The sequence below is a fragment of the Juglans microcarpa x Juglans regia genome, chromosome 5D (genome assembly GCF_004785595.1).
Source record: "Juglans microcarpa x Juglans regia isolate MS1-56 chromosome 5D, Jm3101_v1.0, whole genome shotgun sequence".
NCBI classification, from domain to species: Eukaryota; Viridiplantae; Streptophyta; class Magnoliopsida; order Fagales; family Juglandaceae; genus Juglans; species Juglans microcarpa x Juglans regia.
Genome location: NC_054602.1, coordinates 3,032,069 through 3,054,598, shown reverse-complemented (window position 1 = coordinate 3,054,598; position 22,530 = coordinate 3,032,069). Strand labels below are relative to the sequence as shown.

The 22,530-nt window shown below is 35.5% G+C and overlaps 2 protein-coding genes across 5 annotated transcripts; one reads left to right on the top strand and one right to left on the bottom strand.

Annotated features, from left to right (window-relative positions):
• The first annotated feature begins 2,933 nt into the window (after nt 1-2,933).
• Nucleotides 2,934-8,551, top strand: LOC121264895 (carboxyl-terminal-processing peptidase 3, chloroplastic). Its single transcript, XM_041168244.1, has 12 exons — nt 2,934-3,326; nt 3,790-3,871; nt 4,014-4,144; nt 4,259-4,345; nt 4,749-4,827; nt 5,468-5,556; nt 6,328-6,363; nt 6,560-6,679; nt 6,818-6,904; nt 7,014-7,163; nt 7,766-7,873; nt 8,116-8,551. The coding sequence occupies exons 1-12, from the start codon at nt 2,985-2,987 to the stop codon at nt 8,362-8,364; spliced, it is 1,560 nt and encodes a 519-aa protein (XP_041024178.1). The 5' UTR covers nt 2,934-2,984; the 3' UTR covers nt 8,365-8,551.
• Nucleotides 8,552-17,517: 8,966 nt separating this feature from the next.
• LOC121266445 (serine/threonine-protein kinase Nek6-like) lies at nt 17,518-22,530 on the bottom strand. Of its 4 annotated transcripts, none has more exons than XM_041170260.1 (14): nt 22,312-22,530; nt 22,058-22,226; nt 21,665-21,731; nt 20,690-20,755; nt 20,505-20,551; nt 20,288-20,333; nt 20,114-20,194; nt 19,998-20,040; nt 19,836-19,885; nt 19,477-19,558; nt 19,330-19,379; nt 19,152-19,225; nt 19,016-19,067; nt 17,518-18,931 (listed from the first exon to the last, which is right to left on the bottom strand). In XM_041170260.1, the coding sequence occupies exons 2-14, from the start codon at nt 22,180-22,182 to the stop codon at nt 17,660-17,662; spliced, it is 2,055 nt and encodes a 684-aa protein (XP_041026194.1). In that variant the 5' UTR covers nt 22,183-22,226; nt 22,312-22,530; the 3' UTR covers nt 17,518-17,659. The 4 variants fall into 4 exon arrangements, with proteins under 4 accessions (XP_041026194.1, XP_041026193.1, XP_041026192.1 ...); XM_041170259.1 differs by having other exon boundaries at nt 22,058-22,223; XM_041170258.1 differs by having other exon boundaries at nt 22,058-22,197; nt 22,312-22,529.

The following is a 22,530-nucleotide window of genomic DNA, read 5'->3' as shown; positions in this document are numbered from 1 at the left end:
ATAATGATGAGAAAGGGGAACATGTCACGTTGGTATCACAGCTTTCAACCACCCCATGATCGATATCAATGCTAGCTAGCTGCGTCTCGTAATTACTTCACTTTTATTATTATTAATTTTCATCCTATATATACTTCCTGTCCGAGTGCATGCGTTTTAGTTTATTTCAGGCCAGATTACTGGGTGATCTGGTCATATGCATGTACATTTGAGTTAAAAAATAAATAAAACCATTTTTTTTATTAAATAAGTTAGGGTGATCACTAATTGGATCAATATTCCTTTAATTTTATGGGTCAATGTTTAGAACACCTAAATTAATTTATATGGGATGAAGTTGACATAAGTGATGATTGAAAATCATAATAAATATATATTAAGAGTACTAATGCGAGATATAGTCATAGATTGTGTAAACGCCGCACACTTATTTTTAAATGGATATTAATAAAATTAATATCCTCTTATTATCTATTTACTATTTATAATATATTTAATTTTTTATTTTAAAATAAATACGTGACACTTACATACTATAAATATAAACATCATTTCTCAAAGATATATTAATACTGATCCTATGCACAAAACCAATAATATTGGTGAAGTAAAAAGGGGTAGCATCATGATCTTTTTGCAACTGCGCGCATGGGTGCCCTTTCACTAAGAAAGATGGGGGCACCTTCATTTTTGTGCCGGCCCCTTGATCATCAGATCAACAAATATTTATTTTTGGGCTAGCTAGCTAGCTCCTTAATTGATCAGTCAGTGGGCGGAACACTACTACTTTTTTCTTGCTCCTTGAATGAGGGTGTCTTTATCTTCCTTTTTCCCATGCCCTTTCTGTCAATAGGACTTTGGGAAATCCAATCAAAACCTCATCTTTTTGCCAAATGAAGGAAAGGTGATTGAACAGGCAGCTTTTGCTCCTACAAATTGTATATCATGTCTTTATATATATATATATATATATATATATATATGTTTCTTAATGTACATGACATGTTAGGATTTTTAATACCAACCCATATATATATATATATATATATATATATTGCTAGCTCATGACATTCTCTCTATATATATGCAAAATCATATCATCATGTGTAATCGCTCGATCCCTATCACGCACCACCCTTCTTTCAATCAACAACCAACTTACACCACTGATCAGTCTTATTAAAAATCTGTCTCCACAATTTACGTCGGATTTATGCCATTATTGATAAAAACATGAGTTAGAAAATGATCTATTTATTAATCTGTTTCATAAATTTGGATATGGGATTCTGGTGTAAGGAAGATTTGGAGGCCAATCCCATAACAATCGCGCGTGCACACATATACCTATCACGAGTAATGTTAGGAATAACTGTCAAATAAACAAGTTTCGTTTAGATTTTTTGTAAAAAGGTGGGTTCCACTAAAAAAAAAAAAAATTGTTATATCTTTTAAAGATGGGATCCACTTCTTTATAAAAGTCTGCGCATGACTTGTTTATTTGAAAATTGTATAAATCATTTATCACATATAAATATTTGGCTTTAAATCTGGATAGTAAATAATGAAAATAAAGGAGAAATGACAATTGGGAAGGAGAGAAGTGCAGGAACACTTTGATAAAGATGAGGGCCCATGATTCACAGCATGTGTCCCCAGTTAACATGGCAACTATGATCCCTTTTTGTTCAACTTTTCTCTTTTTTTTTTTTTTTTTTTTTTTTTTTTTTTTTTTTTTTTTTTTTTTTTTGGGGTCCAACAAACACTTCTCTTTTAGAGTACTAAGGACCTAAAGTTATTTCCTGTGTATATATAAAGTTAAAAACTCCCACCTTAATGGTAGTCAATATATGAAAGTTTTTGTTTGAAAAAGAAAGGCCCAACTAATTTTCATAGAAAACTTGACCACAAGACAGCCCATGGTATTAGAAAAATGTCCATCTAGATTGTCCTATTTTTGTGGTGATTTTGAACCGGCCCATCTAGTTTGTTCATTTATCAACAATAATAATACAATTAAAATGTCTGTTTTGATTTTTAATTATTTTATTGGGATTGTTTAGGTTCCCAAGCTAGTCCAAACAAATTGGAGTTTCTGAACGGCACTCTACTTGATTGGGCCAGGTCATGTTTATATGGGATGATGGGCCGGAATATCAATGGTTTTGGATTTGTCTGTGTGTCAGAAGTCTTGGCCTAGAACCTCGTTGGTCTGAACCCAAAAGTATTTCACTTGGGCCAGTCCATTTTCTTTTCCTCCTCTTATGTTCGGGTTAAATTATTGGGGTCCAGAACTTTCAATTCAATTTTTATTGAATTTAAAATTCTGTTCCATACAATTATTTTTATATAATTTTTGTATACATGTAATTAGTCAAAAAAATATTTTATATTAAAAAAATAACATAATCAATCGTAATAATATTAGTAGAGTATACAAAAAATACATGAAAATGACGCATATCAAATTTTTGATTAAAAAATAGCATAAAAGCCAAACCATATTGGGGTCATTCCCAGAAGAGAAATGCTTGGATCCCAAAAATAATCCCGAACATTTCTTTCGAAAGGGTTTTTTTATTTAATAATTAAGAAAATATTTTTTAATGATATTATAAATTTTTTATTTTTTTTAAAATATTTATGATGATTAAAAAAATACACAAAAAGATAAAATATAAAAACTAAAATACAATATTCGATACTATTTCGATAACTGTAGTACCAATCTTCCCAGCAAGCAAGAACATTTGGTTTGTTGTTTCTGCTGTTTCTTTTCCTTAAAGGAAAAAATAATAATATTTAAGATATAAAAGAATGTTGAATTGTCCAGTGAGTGACTCGCATACGCAATGGATCTCAGAGCCACAATTCAGAAGATTCGTATGGGACCCACTAGAATCCCAACAACATAAAACGGTCTCCACTCACCGTTGTTGAAATCTGTCTGTTCCATTGGTTTCTCCAAGTTGCGAAGTTCTGAGATGGAGGCCACTCTTTGCCGCAACTTGGATTTCAAACCATCCCGTTGCTCGCCACTCTCAACCAAACTCAAGAAACCCACTTCACGACCATGTCATTCTCAGCGATTTTCATGCTTATATCGCCGGAGAAGCGATAGTTGGAGAGCGTTAATAATGCCCTGTGCTTGGTACAAACCAAAGTCCGAGGAACAACATCTCGGTTGCCAAGAACTGCTCGGATCACTCGGGAAAGGGTTTTTCGGGTTTGCCGCCTCGGCCGCCGCTTTGGTTTCGGTCTGTTGCGATTCCCCGGTTCTCGCCGAGTCCCTAACCGTCGCTTTTCCTGTCTCACGAGCTCAAGAGGTAATTTTTTTTCCCTCTTTTCTATTGTTATCTTGGTTCTCTTAGGGTTGTTTGGATAAATAATTGATGATAATTCACGCGTCTAATTATTACAAATTTTTAAAATTTTAGATAACATATAATAAACAATATATCTTTTTATATATAATATTAAAAAATTATATTCTAATAATATTTTATTTAATTTTTAAATTTCTTTAACTCAACTTATTGTACAAATCTCCGATTTGGATAGTGAGATGATATGAGATAGTTTTAAATAAAAGTTGAATAAAATATTGTTAAAATATGATTTTTTAATATTATTATTATTTTGAGATTTGAAAAAATTAAATTGTTTATTATATTTTGTATGAAAATTTAAAAAAATTGTAATAATGAGATGAGATGAACGAGTTTAATCTATATTTGGTGAATGGTAGCGGAATTAGCAAAGCGTAGAGTCAGTAAGGTTTGTTTGCAGGTGAATACAGTTCAAAGAACACTTGTGGAGGCTTGGGGTTTGATCCGAGAAACATTCATAGACCCAACTTTTAATCATCAAGGTAACTGGGGGATCGTATTTTTCAATTAGTACTATTGATTTTCTTTTCTCGGTAGTTGTATTTCTCGTTCCTTTGGTGTTGAGGCGTGTGTGTATGGGCCAAGGAGCTAAACTCTTATGATAGTAATACATACTTTTTGTAGATTGGGATTCCAAGTTGCAACAAACAATGGTGGAAATGTTTCCCCTGAGGTCCGCCGATGTGGCATATACGAAAATAAGTGGAATGCTTTCTACACTTGGAGATCCATTTACGCGGATTATCAGTCCAAAGGTCTTCTTGATTAGTTTATTATTATTTCGATATATCGGGATCATTTAGTTTGTATGATACTCTTTCAAATACAAATTATTGAAATCAACCTAAGAATGATTTTTTTACCTTCAGGAATATCAAAGCTTCAGGATTGGAAGTGATGGGAACTTGCAGGGAGTTGGAATTTTTATAAATGTTGAACCAAGAACAGGCCATTTGGTTAGCAAAATACCAATGATTATTTTTTTCGATTAAAAAAAAAAGTCATTTCCACAGGGAAGACCTTTGTGAAAAATTAATTCCTGGCTTTTCTTGGGAAATAGAGAATTTTCTGCTGTAAAAAATTCACTTTTTGTATCCATTTTACATCAAATGGTAAGTAATGAGAACACCGGTGTTGTGTTAGGTGCTCAGAGAACAAAAATCTTTGGTGGTTTCGTAGATGAAAGTTATTTCCATTTATTCCCATGTATAAGTATTCCTTAAGGAAAAAAATTTTAATTAGATTATAGATTTACGGTTTACCCGTAGGTTAAGAAATTGAAAAGAAAAGAGAAGAAAAGGACTCGTGTTGTTTCTCTGGCACCACACGAAGATCATTTCCATCTTCTTGACATTGCAGGTTGTTTTGTCTTGTGTAGACGGTAGCCCAGCTGCTCGTGCTGGCATACATGAAGGAGAGGAGTTGATCGAGATTAATGGTATTTTACAATCTGATAGTTTCTTTCCGATTCTGAATATGGAGTCTTTATATATCCATCATGCTATGCTAAAGGGCGGTCACTTCCAAGTCTTAGGCTCTAAGCTGGCTATAGGGAAAAGTGAAAACCTTTTTCTAGGTTTATAAAATTAACATTCTATCATTCTTTAGATGCCTGAATTTATTTGAGTATGCAACTTTGATTTCTCGACCCTTGTTGGAGAGCATCACACATGACTTTTGAAATTGTTTGGGAATTGAAAATCGCATTATCAAATGCCAAATGTTGATATCATCATAGTTATTGAAGTGGGACGTGAACTACTGTTGGATAGTTTATAAGTTCATCTTATTATTTAGATCCCTTATACTATTTACTAAATTTTATCTTTTCGAGGTGGAACCAGACCTATTACTGGTTCCAGAAGTTAATATTTGCCAAAAAAGTGAAATTAATCTCTCCATTTGGTAAAATCTGGGTTCCCAGTGTTTCATATTTTATATGTAGAAATCTTGTTTGTTGCTTTTCAGATGGCTTTACTTCTGCCTAGTCATATTTGTCTCAGGGTAGGAACATTTCAAAGTTCAATATTCATTCAAATTATGTCTTCTTTCTTTTAAACTGTCTTGTGGAACTTCAGGGGAGAGGCTCGACGGCCTTAATAGTGAAGCAGCTGCACAGAAACTTAGAGGGAGTGCTGGAACAGCTGTAACAGTAAAATTGCAGAGCGTAATTTTCATTCTCTCTTGTTATAAATGATGCATGTTAAGTATGACCATTTCAAAGTGCTCAGAGAAGCCTTCAGCACTTCATGTTTTGCATGCCTTTGCATAATACCAAATTTACATACACGATACAACAAGATTCTACTTGATGTGTTTTTCTAGAAGAAGAAGAAGATCAGGCTTTTCTGTTTTATGGGGAGGACTAGTCGTTTAATCTATCAGTTTGAACAGAACATTGTATGCATATTGCTTCAAATTGTGGTTCAGAGTTCATCACAGATTCTCAATTCCCTCTATCCCACGATTTGGAGCTTTTGAAAAATTTGATCTTGTAGACTTGCCATACAAGACTTGGGCAACACAGCATTCTCTAAGTGTTTCACAAAAATTTTTCCTCTATTCTTCACTCCAACTCGGAAGTTTCATGTCTGTTAGTGAGGGTCTTTCAGCTGAATATTTTGCTAGGGATGATTTACCTTAAGTCGTGGAAGAATGAAGACTACTGAATTTTATCAATTGAATTACTTTGGTAGTGCTAGTGGACAGTGTGTATATATCAAGCAATATTCGGGATTATCAGATTTTTACTTAATTGGAAACACAGCAAGAAAAGAACAATTAAAGATTATTCATTTTTTATTTCAGGTTGATTGTGGACTGATGTGAATATTTTTCAAGTAGAGAATGGTGTTCTTTGTTTTGGGGTACTTTGAACTGTAATCTGGCATTCTTAGCAATAGCAAATTTGTCAACTAAATAGTGTCTTGTTTTCCAGATAAAAGATTCGGGAGGTGATTCTAGTATCAGAGAGGTAGGAAGCATTCATTATATGGCTTTGCATTGGAGTGGTTTATTATAAAGTCATTCGTTTCTTTCTAACAGTATGGAAAGAAAGCCTCAAGTTATAGTTCATGCAAAAGCATTCGTCTTCCCTGGCTTGTTATGTTCTAAACTATGATTGTATTCTTTGATGAACTGATTGGGAAACTTTCCTCATTTGCTTGAAGGTCAAACTACCTAGGGAGTACATTAAGCTTTCTCCCATATCCTGTGCCATTATTCCTCATAGAGCTGCAGATGGCCGTCTGACAAAAACTGGTTATGTGAGGCTCTCAGCTTTCTCTCAGGTATTATCTCTAGAGGACTCAAAGATGCTGCTTCTTTTCTATGATTTGGCATATTACCATGAAAATCAGGATCGGTTGTTAGGATGTCAACTCTTTTGCAAATCAGTTGCTAATAAATCAGGATCTGTTTTGTGACAGAGTGCTGCTGCTGATATGGAAAATGCAATTCATGAAATGGAAAGTCAGGATGTCCAGGCATATATACTTGATCTGAGGAATAATCCTGTAATTTTCCATTTCTTATCTTAGCAGCTGGAAATTTTACAAAGTTGATTTTCTCACCTTGAGCTTTTAGTTCCATATCATTTTTCTCAATTCTTTAATCATTTTGCAGGGGGGCCTGGTAAAAGCAGGACTTGATGTAGCCCAAATATGGCTTGATGGGGATGAGACTCTTGTGAATACAATTGATCGGGATGGAAATATGTCACCCATCAACATGTTCAATGGGCATGCCTTGACTCATGATCCACTTGTCGTGCTTGTGAGTATCTAACTTTATGAAGACATTAATTTCTTTCCGCTAATTTCTGATTAACATATAACAACTGGTTTAATAAATAAAGAATATGAAAGACTTTCAAGTTTTGCATTCATGCAATTAAAAATCCTATGAAGACAAGTTGAACACAATCACCATGGAAAGAAGCTAGATCTAGTTTAGGCTTCATGTTTGATTTACTTAAGCCAGTGCAATTACACATTTCAACAATTAGTTGTAAATTACATAAAGAGCAGAACTAGATCGGAGATGGGTAATTTTCAACCCAAAATGAACTTAGCCAACCAACATGAATCTTACATAAACTCAAACATATTGCAATTGAGCTTGACTACTTTTTTTGCTTCTAGTTTTTGCATTACGTATCATATCATTTTAAGCTAATTGTTTTATTCATTGGTTTGCAAAAACAAATCTGGATTGTTCTTGTTGATTGATCCTTGGGCATAAATATCATATGCCTGTTGGCTTGGAGTTTTTACTGAAAAAACATGAAGGTCCCTGTTCCATTATTCAGTCTTTTATACGGACGGCATAACATCCTCAATAATTATAGCTTCCAAATTTATCACCACTTGAAATAGGTAAATGAGGGAAGTGCAAGCGCAAGTGAGATTTTGGCAGGAGCTCTACATGACAATGGCAGGGCTATTCTTGTTGGGCACAAAACCTTTGGGAAAGGAAAAATTCAGGTATTCTTGTTGGGCACAAAACCCAAAAATTTCACGTCGTTGAGTCTTTGAAGCCTTTCTTCTGATTAATCAGCCATGGTATGTTTGGTGCCAAGGCTTTGCTCTTTCTACTATCGGACGCTCCTCTTGTTTTATGTTTTCCTGTTTCTAACATTGCCAACCACGTCTGTCAAGCTTAGGTCATAGGCCTCCAGAATTGTTTAAGCCTATGTTGCATGGATTCTGACGTGTTCTTACTACAGAGTGTCACAGAGCTCCACGATGGTTCGGCCCTCTTTGTAACGGTTGCAAAGTATCTATCGCCCGCACTTCATGACATAGATCAGGTTGGCATAACACCCGATGTGCAGTGCACAACAGACATGCTAAGTTCTCCCAAGGATTTCTTGTTGAAGGATAAGAGCTCGGTTTCCTCTCTGGAAACGGATTCCTGTATCATGGTGGCAGAGCATGAACTGGACATTCAGCAATCCAAAGGGACTGCCTCTTGAAACATGGCTTGCGCTGTCATATTGCTTTGCATCATTGAAAATTGCTGTATAGATGCTTAGGAAGAATATACACGTCACAATGTCTGTTGTGCATGTACTTGTTATGGTTATTTTGTGGGCTTACAACTCAGTGGATATGTGTAGGTATTTTTTAAAGTATAGAAAAAAGAGAGCTCCTTGATTTCTAGCTTTTGAAGTGAAAATGCATTCTGCACACCCATCGGATATTTTACATTTTATACCACAAACTATACACACTGCACCCTCCAAAATATTGAAAAAATAATAATTAGAATGGACCGTCATCCAATTTGTAGAATTTAGATGTAAAGTTCAATGATCACAGGAATAATAGAACCTAGAAAATGAAATATTTCTCTGATTGATGACATTTGGCAGAATAATCCCCAGCTCTCTCACAATTCCACTGCTCATGAACTTTTAGATATAAAAGAAGCAAGATAAAGGGTTGAGTAATGCTCAAGCCTCCTTATTAGAAACCTTCCTCACAAAAGGCTGAGGAGAAACCAGTGGTAACAGAAGGACATAAACCTCAAAGAAGAACCTAAAAAGCCAAACCAGACCATCCCAAACTAAGCCCCTACCCAATACAAGTTTTTGATCTAAGAGAAAAACAGCCGCTCTTATCCAAACGAAAGATACCCCCAAGTAAACGAGGTAAATCTGAGCTATTATTCCAAGTTTTATTAACACCTACAGCTCCCAAACGTGCAAAGCCATCAGCCAAAGGATTGCATTCCCTATAGACATGTCGAAAACGGAAAGACAGATCATCCAGCAGCCTTAACATCTCCTCCCAATAGTCTTCCAAATATCAAAGACCACACATTTTCTTCTTCAGGCAATCAATCACTAACATTGAATCCATCTCAATTTCAACACTTTGTAAGCCTAAAAATCGAGCATATAGTTGTGAAGTGTGTAAGTACCGTGCAGTTATTTTAAAAAAAAATTAGATCTACTATTAATAAATTAATTTTGTTTCATGTAAAACTTATTCATTTTTTTCAAAATGATTGCACAACACTTACAGATTCATAATTACAACTATCATTTCTCTAAAGGGTTATAGCAAAACAAGTTTTCCAATTTACTTCGAACAAGATCACGCGAAACATTAGCTATAGAGTATTCTCACATTGATTTTTTCTTTTTATCTTTAAGGACCAGCTCACATTACTGCCGAGTCAAAGTGAAAGTGGAGCTGTATTTTATTAGTCATTTGGTAACTTGGCACTTCAATTTTCTTTGGTACTATGACAAGAATTCTATAATAAGCGCCATATATTAAGTATTTTATTTCATTATGATATAGTAATAAAAAAGGAACAAAGAATGAAGCGAATACAATCAAATATCCTCCCCCTAACAAAACCAGTAAATATAACTCTCATCAAAATCACACTGGATGACGCAGTTTTGCCGAAAAAGAAAAGCTGCAGTTGATCAAGAATTTAAAACTTGAGCAGAGAAAGAAGACACAGGACGAGAGAGGATCCCAATAGGACACCGGATACCGGCGTTGAGAAAGCCGCTCCGGCGTCCATGGGAGCTGGTGCCGGCGCCAGTTCGCTGTCCTGAGCCGAGACCATAATAGCCGTCGAGGTGGTCACCATCACGAGGACGAGCATCAATGCCTTGGAAAAGCTAATTTGGGCCATGGCTAGCTGAAGATACTCGAAGAATATATATAAAATATAGGCGACGGAGAGAGAGATTATAGAACACCTCGATAACTTCGATCGGTCTTCTGAGCCCTGAGAATGTATGAAATGGCAGAGATAGAACGATGGAATTTATAAGATGAATTCTGCGGTCGGTGGACCCTACAGGGAGCTGTGAACAGCGAGTAAATTAGGCAGCAACGGCTACTAACAGCTCAAGAATTGCCTGTAAAGTAAAGTAAAGTGGCCCCCTGCGGTGTGGAAAATGCATGTGAAATTGGTACTTGTGCGTGTGCGTAATGCGGAAAACTCGGTGGACGGCGGCTATTACATGTCCGAAGGCGTCACTCTGTCCAGCAAATATATGTCGGTAGGCCCAGGGAGGCATCAAAGGCCCAACAACCTTCAGGTAATCTGGGCCTAATTTAACAATTCAAATCCATTTTTATGCCAAAAATATGTTTCAAATTTAAAAACCACTTTTGCAACAAAGAAATCAGAACTTAATATATAATAATTATATATCATCCAAGCAATGCTGTGTTACCTGTAAAACAAACAGTTTCTACCATTAATGTAGATAGAACAAATTATTGACAGGCAATCACACCAGTTGCAGTACAATGTTACATTAACTATGTCCATGTCCGACCATTTATAGTAGATGTCTCAAACCATACACAAAGACCACAGCACAAAACCCAACCGCTCATATATAATCCAGCTCATGAAAACTAAACAAAACAACCCAGCTCCGAGTTCAATGCAGTAAAAAGGAGACAAAAGTGGCCAGCATAGAGGAACAAATCACTGCCCCTGCAACCGGCACGGAAAATCCAGCTCCAGTCTCCAACGCTGCTAAGGGGGCAATGCCGACCTCCTGTGCCATAATCGTTGCCACAAAACAGAAGGACACAAGTACCATTAGCATATGAATATGAAGTACTGTAGTTGATGAACCTAGCCATGCCATTTCTCAGTACAAATTGAAAGATAGCTAGAGATCGAGTAATTAAAGATCAGAAATCGGTGGGTTTTTTCGTATTGAAGTCGACTGTGCTGTGTAAGTGTAAGAGAGCACGAATTTATAGTTAGTTTGTCTGTGTGTGTCCTATAAACATTCTTCGACTCTCTGGTACATTATAATGTATGACGTGAAACGTTTGCAATTACAACTTTCATTCCTTAGGGGTCAAGGCTCCTGGGACCCATTGAACAATCTAGGTGCTAGAAACAAGAGTACTTCTACATATGCTTCCATGTTGGCTTGTTACTTTAGTCGGAAATGAAAAGCAAGCAAGATGTGGAAAAGTTAGGCTGAGTGTGATATGGTAATTTTTTGGGGGGCTGAAACAGTACTGCTACTGTGGTGGAAGGAGTAATAACATTAATTAAATCTATGTTGGTAGCATTAATTTTCCATGATTTCAGATTAGGATTAGGATGTCTTGCAACATAGGATTGCTGGAGTAATGGTGGTATAGCAGTCCTTTCACGAGATAGTACTAACCATCATGAAAATTAGGGGGTTGCTGTCGATGGTTATGGGCATTAATTAATTATTTATTATTTTGATACCCATAAAACATGTAGACGTACCACCTATTTACCCACAGTTCTGCTTTGCACCGGTCCGTCTGTTGTGAAGAGATTAACAACTTCCAATAATAGTATGCCAATCAGCGATTCCGCACAATTTACGCAAGGGTCATCACACCATGGATAATCAACATTTCTTCAAAAACGCAACAGCCTACGATGCCTTAACCCAGCCGAACGACACCAATTGCATCACCCCTCAGTTTCGTCGCTACCAATTCCTTTGCCCACCAGTAATTTCGAACACTATCTTCGTTGACCACCAGTAATTTCGAACACCATCTCCGTCGCCCACCATCTCAGTGGTAGCCATATTACACCACAATCTCAGAAGACCCATACAATCAGTCAAAATTGATAGCCATATTACACCGCAATCTCAAAAGAATTCAAGCCATATCTCAGAAGAATTCAAGCCACAATCTGACACCACAATCAACATATCAGAAACATTATTAGCATAATTCACGTCACAATCTCACACCATAATCTCAAGCCACAGTAAAAATTGATAGCCATATTACACTGATGAATTCGGAAATAAAAGGGCATAAATGGTAGCAGCTAAAGCATAAATGGTAAAAGGGCATACCAGATGAACTCACGACAATGTCATGTATTTCAGTTTTATGTGGATTACTTTTGTCCCAGTTTTGACTTGAAAATTTAGCAAACCTTCTCTACTTAATCTTATCTTCTCTATTCATTTACTTACAAATTTAAGTAAAGAAAATGATAGGCTAGCTATCCTCCTACTATTTATTTATTATTTTTCTTGTATTTGATTTTTTTAATTTTTTATTTTACTTAATAGTTAAGAAAGTAAATATTTGTAAAATTATATATTTTTTATTTTTTTATTAATGATTAAGGATGTGAAAAAAATATTTAAAAATAATAATAATAAATAAATATACTATAAATAATAAATAAATAGTAAAAAGATAATAAACCATCACTACCTTTAAGGAATACCCAAACTTAATAAGGCCTCATTTGTTTTTAGAGATGAGATGAGATGAGTTGAGATTAAAGTTAAAAAGTTAAATAAAATATTGTTAGAATATATTTTTTAATATTATTTTTATTTTGAGATTTAAAAAAATTGAATTGTTTATTTTATTTTGTATAAAGATTTAAAAAAATTATAATGATAAAATGATATGAGATGAAATGTTTTGTGAAAAGAAACAAGGCCCAAATCACTCTCGGAATCCAACAGAAAAAATTATGCAGCAGTAACATAGTAATTTAAAATGCAAAATGAAAATTTACTTCAATTTTCTTAGCAACGTTGGACCAGTCTTTTGCAGCAAGTCCAGTTGTCTAATAAAAAATCAACCGTCACTATCACCAGGGGTTTAGGATTACGTGTAAAAGCAAGCTTTACACGTTTGGGTATTCGAGGTTTCTGGTATTTGAGAGGGGGGCTTCGAGAGGGTCACGAGGAAGTAGAGGGGGGGTGGTTTTCTTGTTTTCGTGCGAGAGATAGGCGAGGGGATGAGGGGCTTTGGAGATCTCCGTGCGAGAGGGGGAGCGAGGGGCTCTGGAGAGGGGGATGCATTTCAGACCTTTGGCGTTATCTCCTGATATGTGGTCACATAGAAGTTAAAATGGGAAGCTTACGTGGCACTCACCCGTTGGAGGGCTGTTGTTTGGTGGAGGACGGACGGACCGCTCAAAAAATTTGCTCATTCACCTGATCATCTCCGATCTGCTGACTGCAAGCTAGCGTCTATCTCTACCTAAAAGGGCCGATCGAGCTGCGCCTTTTCAAAGGACCAAAGTTTGGCAGACAAAAATGACCTCTTTAACCAATGCCTCGTACATTTATGGAAATAGCTAGTAAATTGCTAGTGCCAACAAGAAGTTATGGAAATGGCAATTAAAGGAATTAATATTTGTCAATGACGAGGGTGATCATCGAGTGGTCATACATTCCAAAACAATATATATATATATATATATATATATATATATTAATTTGGATCTATCTAAAATTAATTAATTAGTGTTATTAGCCATCGATCGATTCGTTCAACCTTTAAAATTAATAATGATTATATATGGGACACCAAATTATAATTCAATAAATAAAAGCTAATTAAATTAAAGTAGTTAGAGAAATTCAGAAATTAATTAAGGTACTTAAGAAGAAGATGTTTTCTTAACCGGCCTGTGTTTAATTAAAGTATCCCAAAAAAACCGTTGGCAAAACTTAATTTCCTACCGCGAATTCATACGGATCATGTAATATATATACAACCCATGAATATATAGCAAATCCTCACACCATGCATGCAGAGCCATTCACGTAAAACCTTTCGATCCGCAACTAACTGTATCTATTTTTGGGTCAAAGGTAAGCTTAAAAGTGCTCGATCACCTTCCTTCTTCCTCAGGCCAGCAAATACCTGAGATTAAGAATAACAAAAGACTGTTTCTTCATACTCCAAGGCGGGTCTCGCAAGCTAGCTATATAGCCATTGATCTCATTATTTGATCTGAATATTCGCCATGGACGCTAAGAAGATCTCATGTGCTGTTCTCATCGCCGCCGCCTCCATGAGCGCGGCTTTGGCTTCCAGTACTGAGGTCCCAGCTCCTGCGCCTGGCCCATCCAGCGGAGCCTCCGCTACCTTGCCCCTTGTCGGGTACTTGGTTGGTGCCTCCGTTTTTTCTTTCTTCACGGCCTACTGGTTTCATCAGTAAGCTCGAAAAAGGATAGAACTTAGAAAATAAAGGGAGTGACAAAGAAAAGTTTGGTCTGAATGGAATAGTACGTTGGAAGTTTTGGTGATTATGTATGCTTTGGGAGGATTGGATATTCTTTCAAACTATTGTATTTGAATTGTTTCAGTTCTTCATGTAATTGTCGGGATTTCTCAATAACAATACATTAATTTGAGATTCTGAGAAGTGTTAATTCGAGAGTGAATTTATAAATTAATATAATTTGACGTGAGATGTCAAATTCATTTTAAAAAAATAAAATAAAAATTACGATCAAACATATCAATCAAGTCCTATCAATTTATAATAATTTTTTTTATATTTTATTTTACAAATCAAGCATTAGTTATCTGTTAATTTTCCAATGCATCAGCCAGTATATATATATATAGAATGAAGTCAGAATCGATTACTATCGTTGATCACTTGTTTTCATGAATAAAATTAAGAAAGAATTACCACTGATTTTATTTTGGCCATTATACGGTCTAGGAACGTCTCGACAATACTCTACGTCGATTGACGCGTCAGGCATGACAGCAAAGGGGTAAAAGTAAAGGGTAATGATATTTTACACATTCTTTATTACTTTTTATTATCTAGTTTTTTTTTTTTTCCTTTTATTCTTTAAATTTGAATTAAAAATCTCAGGATGTAGCATTTTTACATAATTTAAAAATAAATAAATTTAATTAACTAACTTAATCATATAATTTAATTAAAAATAAATATAATTTTATAAAACTAATTGACATTCTTTTACTCTTTAAATCAATTTTTATAAAATAGAATTTATTTTGAATTAATTTAAATGATTACGTTGGTTGATTGAATTTATTTTCTTATAAATTATGTAAGAATTAGATCTTCTTGAATTTTTAATCTAGATTCAAATAACAAAAAAAAAAAAAAAACTAAATAGTAAGGCATTAGTAAATGAGGTATAAGAGTAGGGTTGTAAATGAACCAGTCTGTTCGATAGCCTGTTCGGTACTCGCTCGGTTAAGTTTGAATCGAACTCGACTCGTGAAAAAATAAAGATCGTTCGTGAAAGCAAATACACACTCGATTTGTAAATGACACATACCCTACAAAACTCGACCCGACTTGGCTAATGCTCGTTAAAACCCGCTCGTTTATGCTCGAGTCGACTCGTTAGCTCGACTCAATTAAAACACATTCATATATTAATAAATATATACATACCACTTTTATAATTAAATATATAATATGTAATCTAATTACTTATGTCTAAATAGTGAATATACTTCATAGGTATATTTTATAACTTTTATAATAATTAGTCGATAAAATTTAATAATTTCATATACTAGTATGTGGAAACCATATATGAAATAGATATATGCTATCATATTAAGTGTATGTATTAATAATATATGTAGGCATATAATATATTATTATTTTGGATAAATATCAACTAGTTAGATATTAATTATTTATAAATTTTTTAAAATTTTATAATTCAATAGAGGTTCTACTTGTTAGTTGTATAAATTCAATATTAGATCTTTTATTTATTTATTTTATTAATTATTAAATCTTATTAAAATAAATAAATAAACAATTCGAGCTCGAGCGCGGCTCGACTCGAACTCATTTGTAGGACAAGCTCGAGCTCGAGCTCGGCTTGACTCGAATTCTTTTGTGGGACGAGCTCAAGTTGAGAATTCAGCTTATCAAGTCGAGCTCGAACAAAGAATAAAAATAAAAATCTCGAGAACAAGTATTTTGAGTCGAGCCGAGCTCGGCAAGCCAAAGAACGGCTCGGCTCAATTACAACCCTTTATAAGAGTATCACTACCCAAAAGTAAAACGATCATTTCATATAAAAACTCGTAGACCTATCGCCCTTAGGAGGCCATACTACAATGCTAGAAAGATCCTATTATGTTTTTGTTTTCTTTAATTAATGATCTTGAGGAAGTGAATACGGGTCTTTTTAGGAAACATTTCACGACAACAAACAATAGTGCACTTTCGGCTTCCACCACCTCTAGCGGTGACTCCACAGTTTGCGAACTGCAAAAAATCGTCTTTAAGACGGCGCCCTCTTTGTAGGGTATAGGTGGGAGACCACATTTTTTGTCCTAAGTAGGGGTGTGCAACAGTTGGTCTGGACCGGAGAAACCGACCGGACCTGTCGTTTCGGTCCAAATGAAAATAATAATAATAAATATATTATATATATTTATTTAATAATTGTACAATTTGTTATGTAATTTCCATCTAACTTATCACCATTAACAATATAAAATTTTAAATATGTTATTAATCCTTGTTAATATTCTATCAATTAACTACTATATAATATCAATTAACTAATTATATAGTAATTATATAAATTAATAATGTAATTTTCATCTAATTTATTATCATTGACCATATAAAATATTTTTTTATTGAGTTAGTTACATAATCCACATTAATAAGTTAATTTAGTATTTTAAATAATATTTTTATTAATTGATTTAAAAATAAAACTAATTAGGCCGAACGGGACTTATATCTACCGGTCCGGTCCGGGAAAATGATGGACCACCAGACCAGACCGACCGGTTTATAGTCTTAAGACCCACTTTTTTTTCTTCATTTTAGCGTTGTGGTTGTTATAATGAAGCATTTGTTTGAAAACCCCACTCCCTCCTCATGTATCTCGTTTTTCATTATTTGAATGATATATTTGCTTGCTTGGGGGAGGGAAAAAAAAAAAAAAACATCGGAGTTTGTTAATGCGTAGGAGAACATCATAGCCAGTGAGGACCTCTGGCTATGACAGGAGGACCTCTGGCTATGACAGGTGAACCTTAACGAAAATGGTGTTGATTGAATTATGCCAGGCATGCATGAACTATATTTACAAACCATTACTTCATGTCAAGTCACACTGTTCTTGAGGAAGTGGGAGAAAGTAATTTCGTGCATAGTTACTAAAAATTCAAGGAGACAACACTAATGGTTCTAAAGATGACACGTAGTTTGAACCATATGCAACATCTTGCATTTTGTTTGTGTGTATCTCTGTTTGTATGTTCGAATGGTAAGTTAATGGCAAACAGAAAAGAATGTTGATTTTATTTATCGACTGATTGATGATGAGTCAAAAAGGAACCAAAGATGCTAAATCTGCACTATATGTTATTCCAATAATCTATCTTCAATCAAAACAGCAATGTAAATGATGTACACTTTATTTTAAGACATTCAATCAAAACATTCTTAAAGTGACTAACAAGTTAATGCCAATCACCTCTCAAAGACTACGTTCCTCCATTAAGCTTTTGTGCAGACATGAGGCTCTTTGTCAACCAAATTGCCGTTTCTCTAGATGAGACAGCTTCTTCTCCAAATGGTCTTAGCACCCCGGCAAGCTCTTCAAGTTTGTCCTGCTTAAGTAGCTGAGCACATAGCTCAAGGAGAGACTCTAGGGCATCCGCTCTTTGCTGGCTTTGATTATCCCACTCACTTTTGATTTCATCACCACCAATCCCAGTAAGCGTACTCAGTGAAGAGTGTTCACTAGGTGCTTGATTATTTACATGAGCGTCATCTCTCTGAGTCTGCATGGAGCAACTAATATTATCTTTTTTTGCTCTTTCGTTCTCTTTACACGGAACTGTACCGTTACTTCCCGACACTGTGTGGCCTTCTGTGTATGCATCAGGACTTTCCCTTTTCTGTATAGTTCTGGATTCTAGATTGAGTTTATTTTCAACAATATGCTCAGGCGATGATGAACTTTCATCATCAAGGGATACGTCTTTATCAGTGCATCCTGCACTGGACATTGTCAAGTTCTTACAATCCCCTGGTTTAACAGCGTCTCCCTCTGCTTCTGCTTCATCAAGAACTTGGTTCCCGGGTTTACCACGGTTGCTCTCTGTTTCGGCTTCTTCTTGAACTTGGCTGCAAAATTTCCCCAGTTTAGCACACATGGCCTCTACCTCCGATTCTTTTTTAATTTGGTTGTTAAGTGATTCTTCTTCTTTTGTGGCCACACTCTTGATATCAACCACTTGCAATTGGTTAAATTGTTCACTGGTTTGTTCCCGTTCCTTATTCTGAGTATTCAGTGTACTCTCCAACATAATCTCATTGTTGGTTCTTTCCTTTTCAGGTACATTTCTAAAATCTACTTGACCGTCTCCATTGCAAATAGGTGCTTCAGAATCAGTTGACCCCTCTCCTGAACCGGTGGCTGATATTAAAACTGCACAGCTAGTAGGATCTACCTTCTTGGTCTCAAGGTTGTCTTCTGCTCGAGCTGTCAACACTGGCTCGTCACTGTTAGGCAATTTGCTTGGGTGCATATCAGCATTTCCCTCAGATGGATGAATACCTTCAAGCTGGTTTAGTGTTCCATCTTCTTTGTCTTTGTTGCCTTTGTTGCTGTTAGGCCTGTTAGATAATGTTTTTCTTGTTCCCTTTTCTTTGGAATTGTTTACGGGCTTGATCGGTAGAAAAACAGAAGATGGATTGCGGCAATGCAGAAGATATGGTTGTAAATGTGGATGCCTCAAAAGTTCTGCTGCCTACAATTATAAAGATGCAGCTGCTGCAATGGATCAAGGTGCTCAAATATAACCAGAAATGAGGGTAGGTTGACTTGAACTCACCGTTGGTCTGTGTTCTGGGTTCTTCCGCAGCATACTCTTGATAATCTGTTTCCTGTAAGGTGTAGGCTTCTTGTTTCAATTGCTACACGTACATTAAATGCAACATTGATTGAGATAGCACTGGGTGGTCACTTACAGTGAGGAGGAATATACAATTGGGAGTGGCGAAATGGAGGATCTGTTTATTTTATTGATGAGTCCAGCCATGTCCTGTTAAATTGAGAAATTTGTTTTAATTTTGAGGAATTTTCAATCAAGTAAATATTGATAGCTGATAATGTATTTCAGTAGATTTGGCTGGAGCTTAAACTTACAGGAGCTCTAAATGCTGGTTGATGGGCAGCAATTTCAAACATACAGCAGCCTGAAAAGTGAAAAATAAAAAAGTCATTCCCTAGACTTCTGGCCAAGATCATGGACACGGCTTTGTTAAATTAGAACCATGATTCCACTATTCTTACCAAGGGACCATATATCAGACTTGTAACCGTAAGGAATGTCTGCAAGGAGCTCAGGACACATGTAATTTGGAGTTCCAACAACCTATATAAAATACAAAGGGCATTGAAGACAGACAGATGCAAATAAGTGGATTTAGATAAGTTGTAACCTAAACCCTAAAATCTCAAACGCCACTTAAGTGTTAGCGTGTGATGGATGAGCGTTCTAGGCATGACAAACATCAGCAAAACTTGATATAAATTTAGATAGTTTGTAGAGTTTTAAGATACAGTAGTAGGGTTTTAAGATAATTTGTAGATTGCAGCGTTGACGACAAGTAACAAATTTAGCAAACCAAAGGATATATACAAGTTCATACCGATGAAGCAAGGTCTTCGGCATTAAGTAACTTTGCGAGTCCAAAATCACCTGTACAGTCCATGTAAGATTTACATTGCTTTAGAAGACATGAAGACATGGAAGCCAAACCTGATGCAAGAAATAAAATTATGCTCCCTTAATAATCACTATGCTCTCGTACCAAGCCGGATGTCGTTCTCCTTCATAAGAAATATGTTGGAACACTGGAATTCAAGAAATTTTTTTAGTACAAAAATTAGGATCCTTTGGATTACAAGGATGGATACAATATCACACCTTTAGATCTCTGTGAAGTACACGATTGGAGTGTAGGTAGTCCACAGCTAGCAACAACTGAGTCAGCCATTTGCAGAGCTTCTGAAAAATGTAATGGAAAAACAATTAAAAGTAGGAGAAGATTACACTAAGCGCATATAAAGGACTTAAAGACCCTGAAATCTTGCTGATTACCTCCTCCGGAAAAGATGTCCCTCTAGCTTTTTTTATAATTTCAGCCCTGCTCCAAAGGGAAAAAAAAAAAAAACACTCACTTTTCCTACTTCCATGTTCATAGATTGCATTCTGAGAGCTTTCTATTTTTTACATATTAGTTGTTTACACAAACACATTCTCTTAGACCACCCAAAACCTACATAAAATGTTCAAGACATAAATTTATGTTACTTACATGTCTCCTCCTTCACAATAGCCAGTTACAATGCATATGCAGTCTCCCTACAAACAAAAGAACTCATGGAAATGCATAAACTGAGTCAGAAAGAATTGCAGTAACTACAGACTTGTACAAAATTATAGGCCTATCAGGTCAGCTTAAAGTTTTATTCAGACTTTTGGAATAAAAATGACATCCACCTTGTCTACCCAAGCATCTTTGTACTCCACAACGTATGGGTGATTTAGTTTTGCAATTAAGTTCATCTGCAACATAAACAGAGGAACTGTCATTGGTGTGAGCTAGAATCACTGTCTGGAAAGTTATTTTATTGAGAATCCCAATTTGAGTAGGCATGTATGGTTCCATGCATAGGAGTTCGATTATAGAAGTTATCTTCAGGGATAATTGATGGAAAAGCTAGACAGGAAATCAAGCTCTTTAAAATTGTATTCAGTACAGCGGCTGTTTATCGTACAATATCATCTGTGTGAATGATTGGAATATTAGAAGAAACAGATAGAATTTCGTAAAACGGTACTTAAAATAATGAAAACCAATGCTGAGTTCAATTTGTTAGCATATAATTCTGTGTCCTTCGACACTATTTTTCTTTTTATTGGTAAACAAAATTTTATTGATCATAAAATAGACAAAGGCCCAATATATATGGGACATAAACAAGAGCATCGCCTATGCATGCTATTTTAGCGACCTTCGACACTAACTATTATGGACCTCTTTGCTAATTATGAGAAGTGAAAGATGCATATGCTGGTGTGTGAGGGAGATCTATATGACATACTGCCTCCGATATACAACTTCTTCAGAATGCCACATAACCGAATGTGTTTCTTGAAAAGAATGCAGAGCAGCCAAGACATGACATTTTCATCAAGTCAATCAGGTACAATTGGGAATGGGGAATGGACAGAAAAAATGAAACCGAAGTTCACTATCCTATATGATTGACTGGAAAAACCGAGGAAAGACATATACTAAACCACATTGCCTAAAGGCTAGACCAATGAAATGAGAAGTGCAAACATGGGGTAGGCACGCATGAAACAAATTAAAAACCAATCCTTTAATTGAATACGGCGAGCAGAAAAGTTGATGCAGAAGATATTGAATTTCATTGTTTAAAATGTAACTGAAGTTTTTTGTATGGTGACCTCCTGATGTGCTGTACGTTTGAACTTCTCCGTTTGTTTAGCCAAGCGAATCTTCTTCAGCACATACCTTTAAAAAAACAAATAATAAGAAAATGGCAATTACAAAGAAAATCTTACTTTTTTATTAGACTGGATATCATCCATACAATGGAACATAGAATCTTGGATCCTTAAGTAGATGTGAATTGTGATACCATCATATCCAATCATTATCAAGTATCAACATAGTTATCCAAATAAATTTGTTTCGTAGAATTAGTTCATGAAAATCATCAAGTAGGTTGATATATCTTCAGCAAAACAATATTTATGATCCTGCTGATAAGAACCACGAGATTGAAGAAATATAGTTATACTAAGAAAGAAACAATGTTGGTCAGAAATTTCTTTTACTTCTTCTTCTCAATCTTATGGATAACAAGAAAAGCCGCGCCGAATGCTCCTCTTCCTATTTGCTCTATCACTTCGTAGTCCTCCATCTTCGACTTCGTGTTCGTATCACAATTGTCTGTCTCCATGTGGAACTTCAGAACCTGAAAGGTAAATAGTGCAGCAAGTCCTGCTTCAGAGGCAGATCAGGACAGTCTCCAAAACAAAACGAGACAAAAGAAAGGAAAAGAAAGTGTAGCCAGGTATCAAGTTTGTACCTTGGCTACCGAGGAAAATTCTTGCGAGGAGGATTCTTGAGACTATTGAAGTTCCGGAAACTACGAGGGATCCTATAGGTAAGACTTAAGAGACAGAGAAATGGGTAAAGCTACATCCCACAATGGTGAGATAACACTGCCTTGTCAGAGAAGAGAGAGGTGGAAGGACAATCTCAAGTAAAGCCATCTAATCTCGCACAGCGCTGATATGAATTTCTT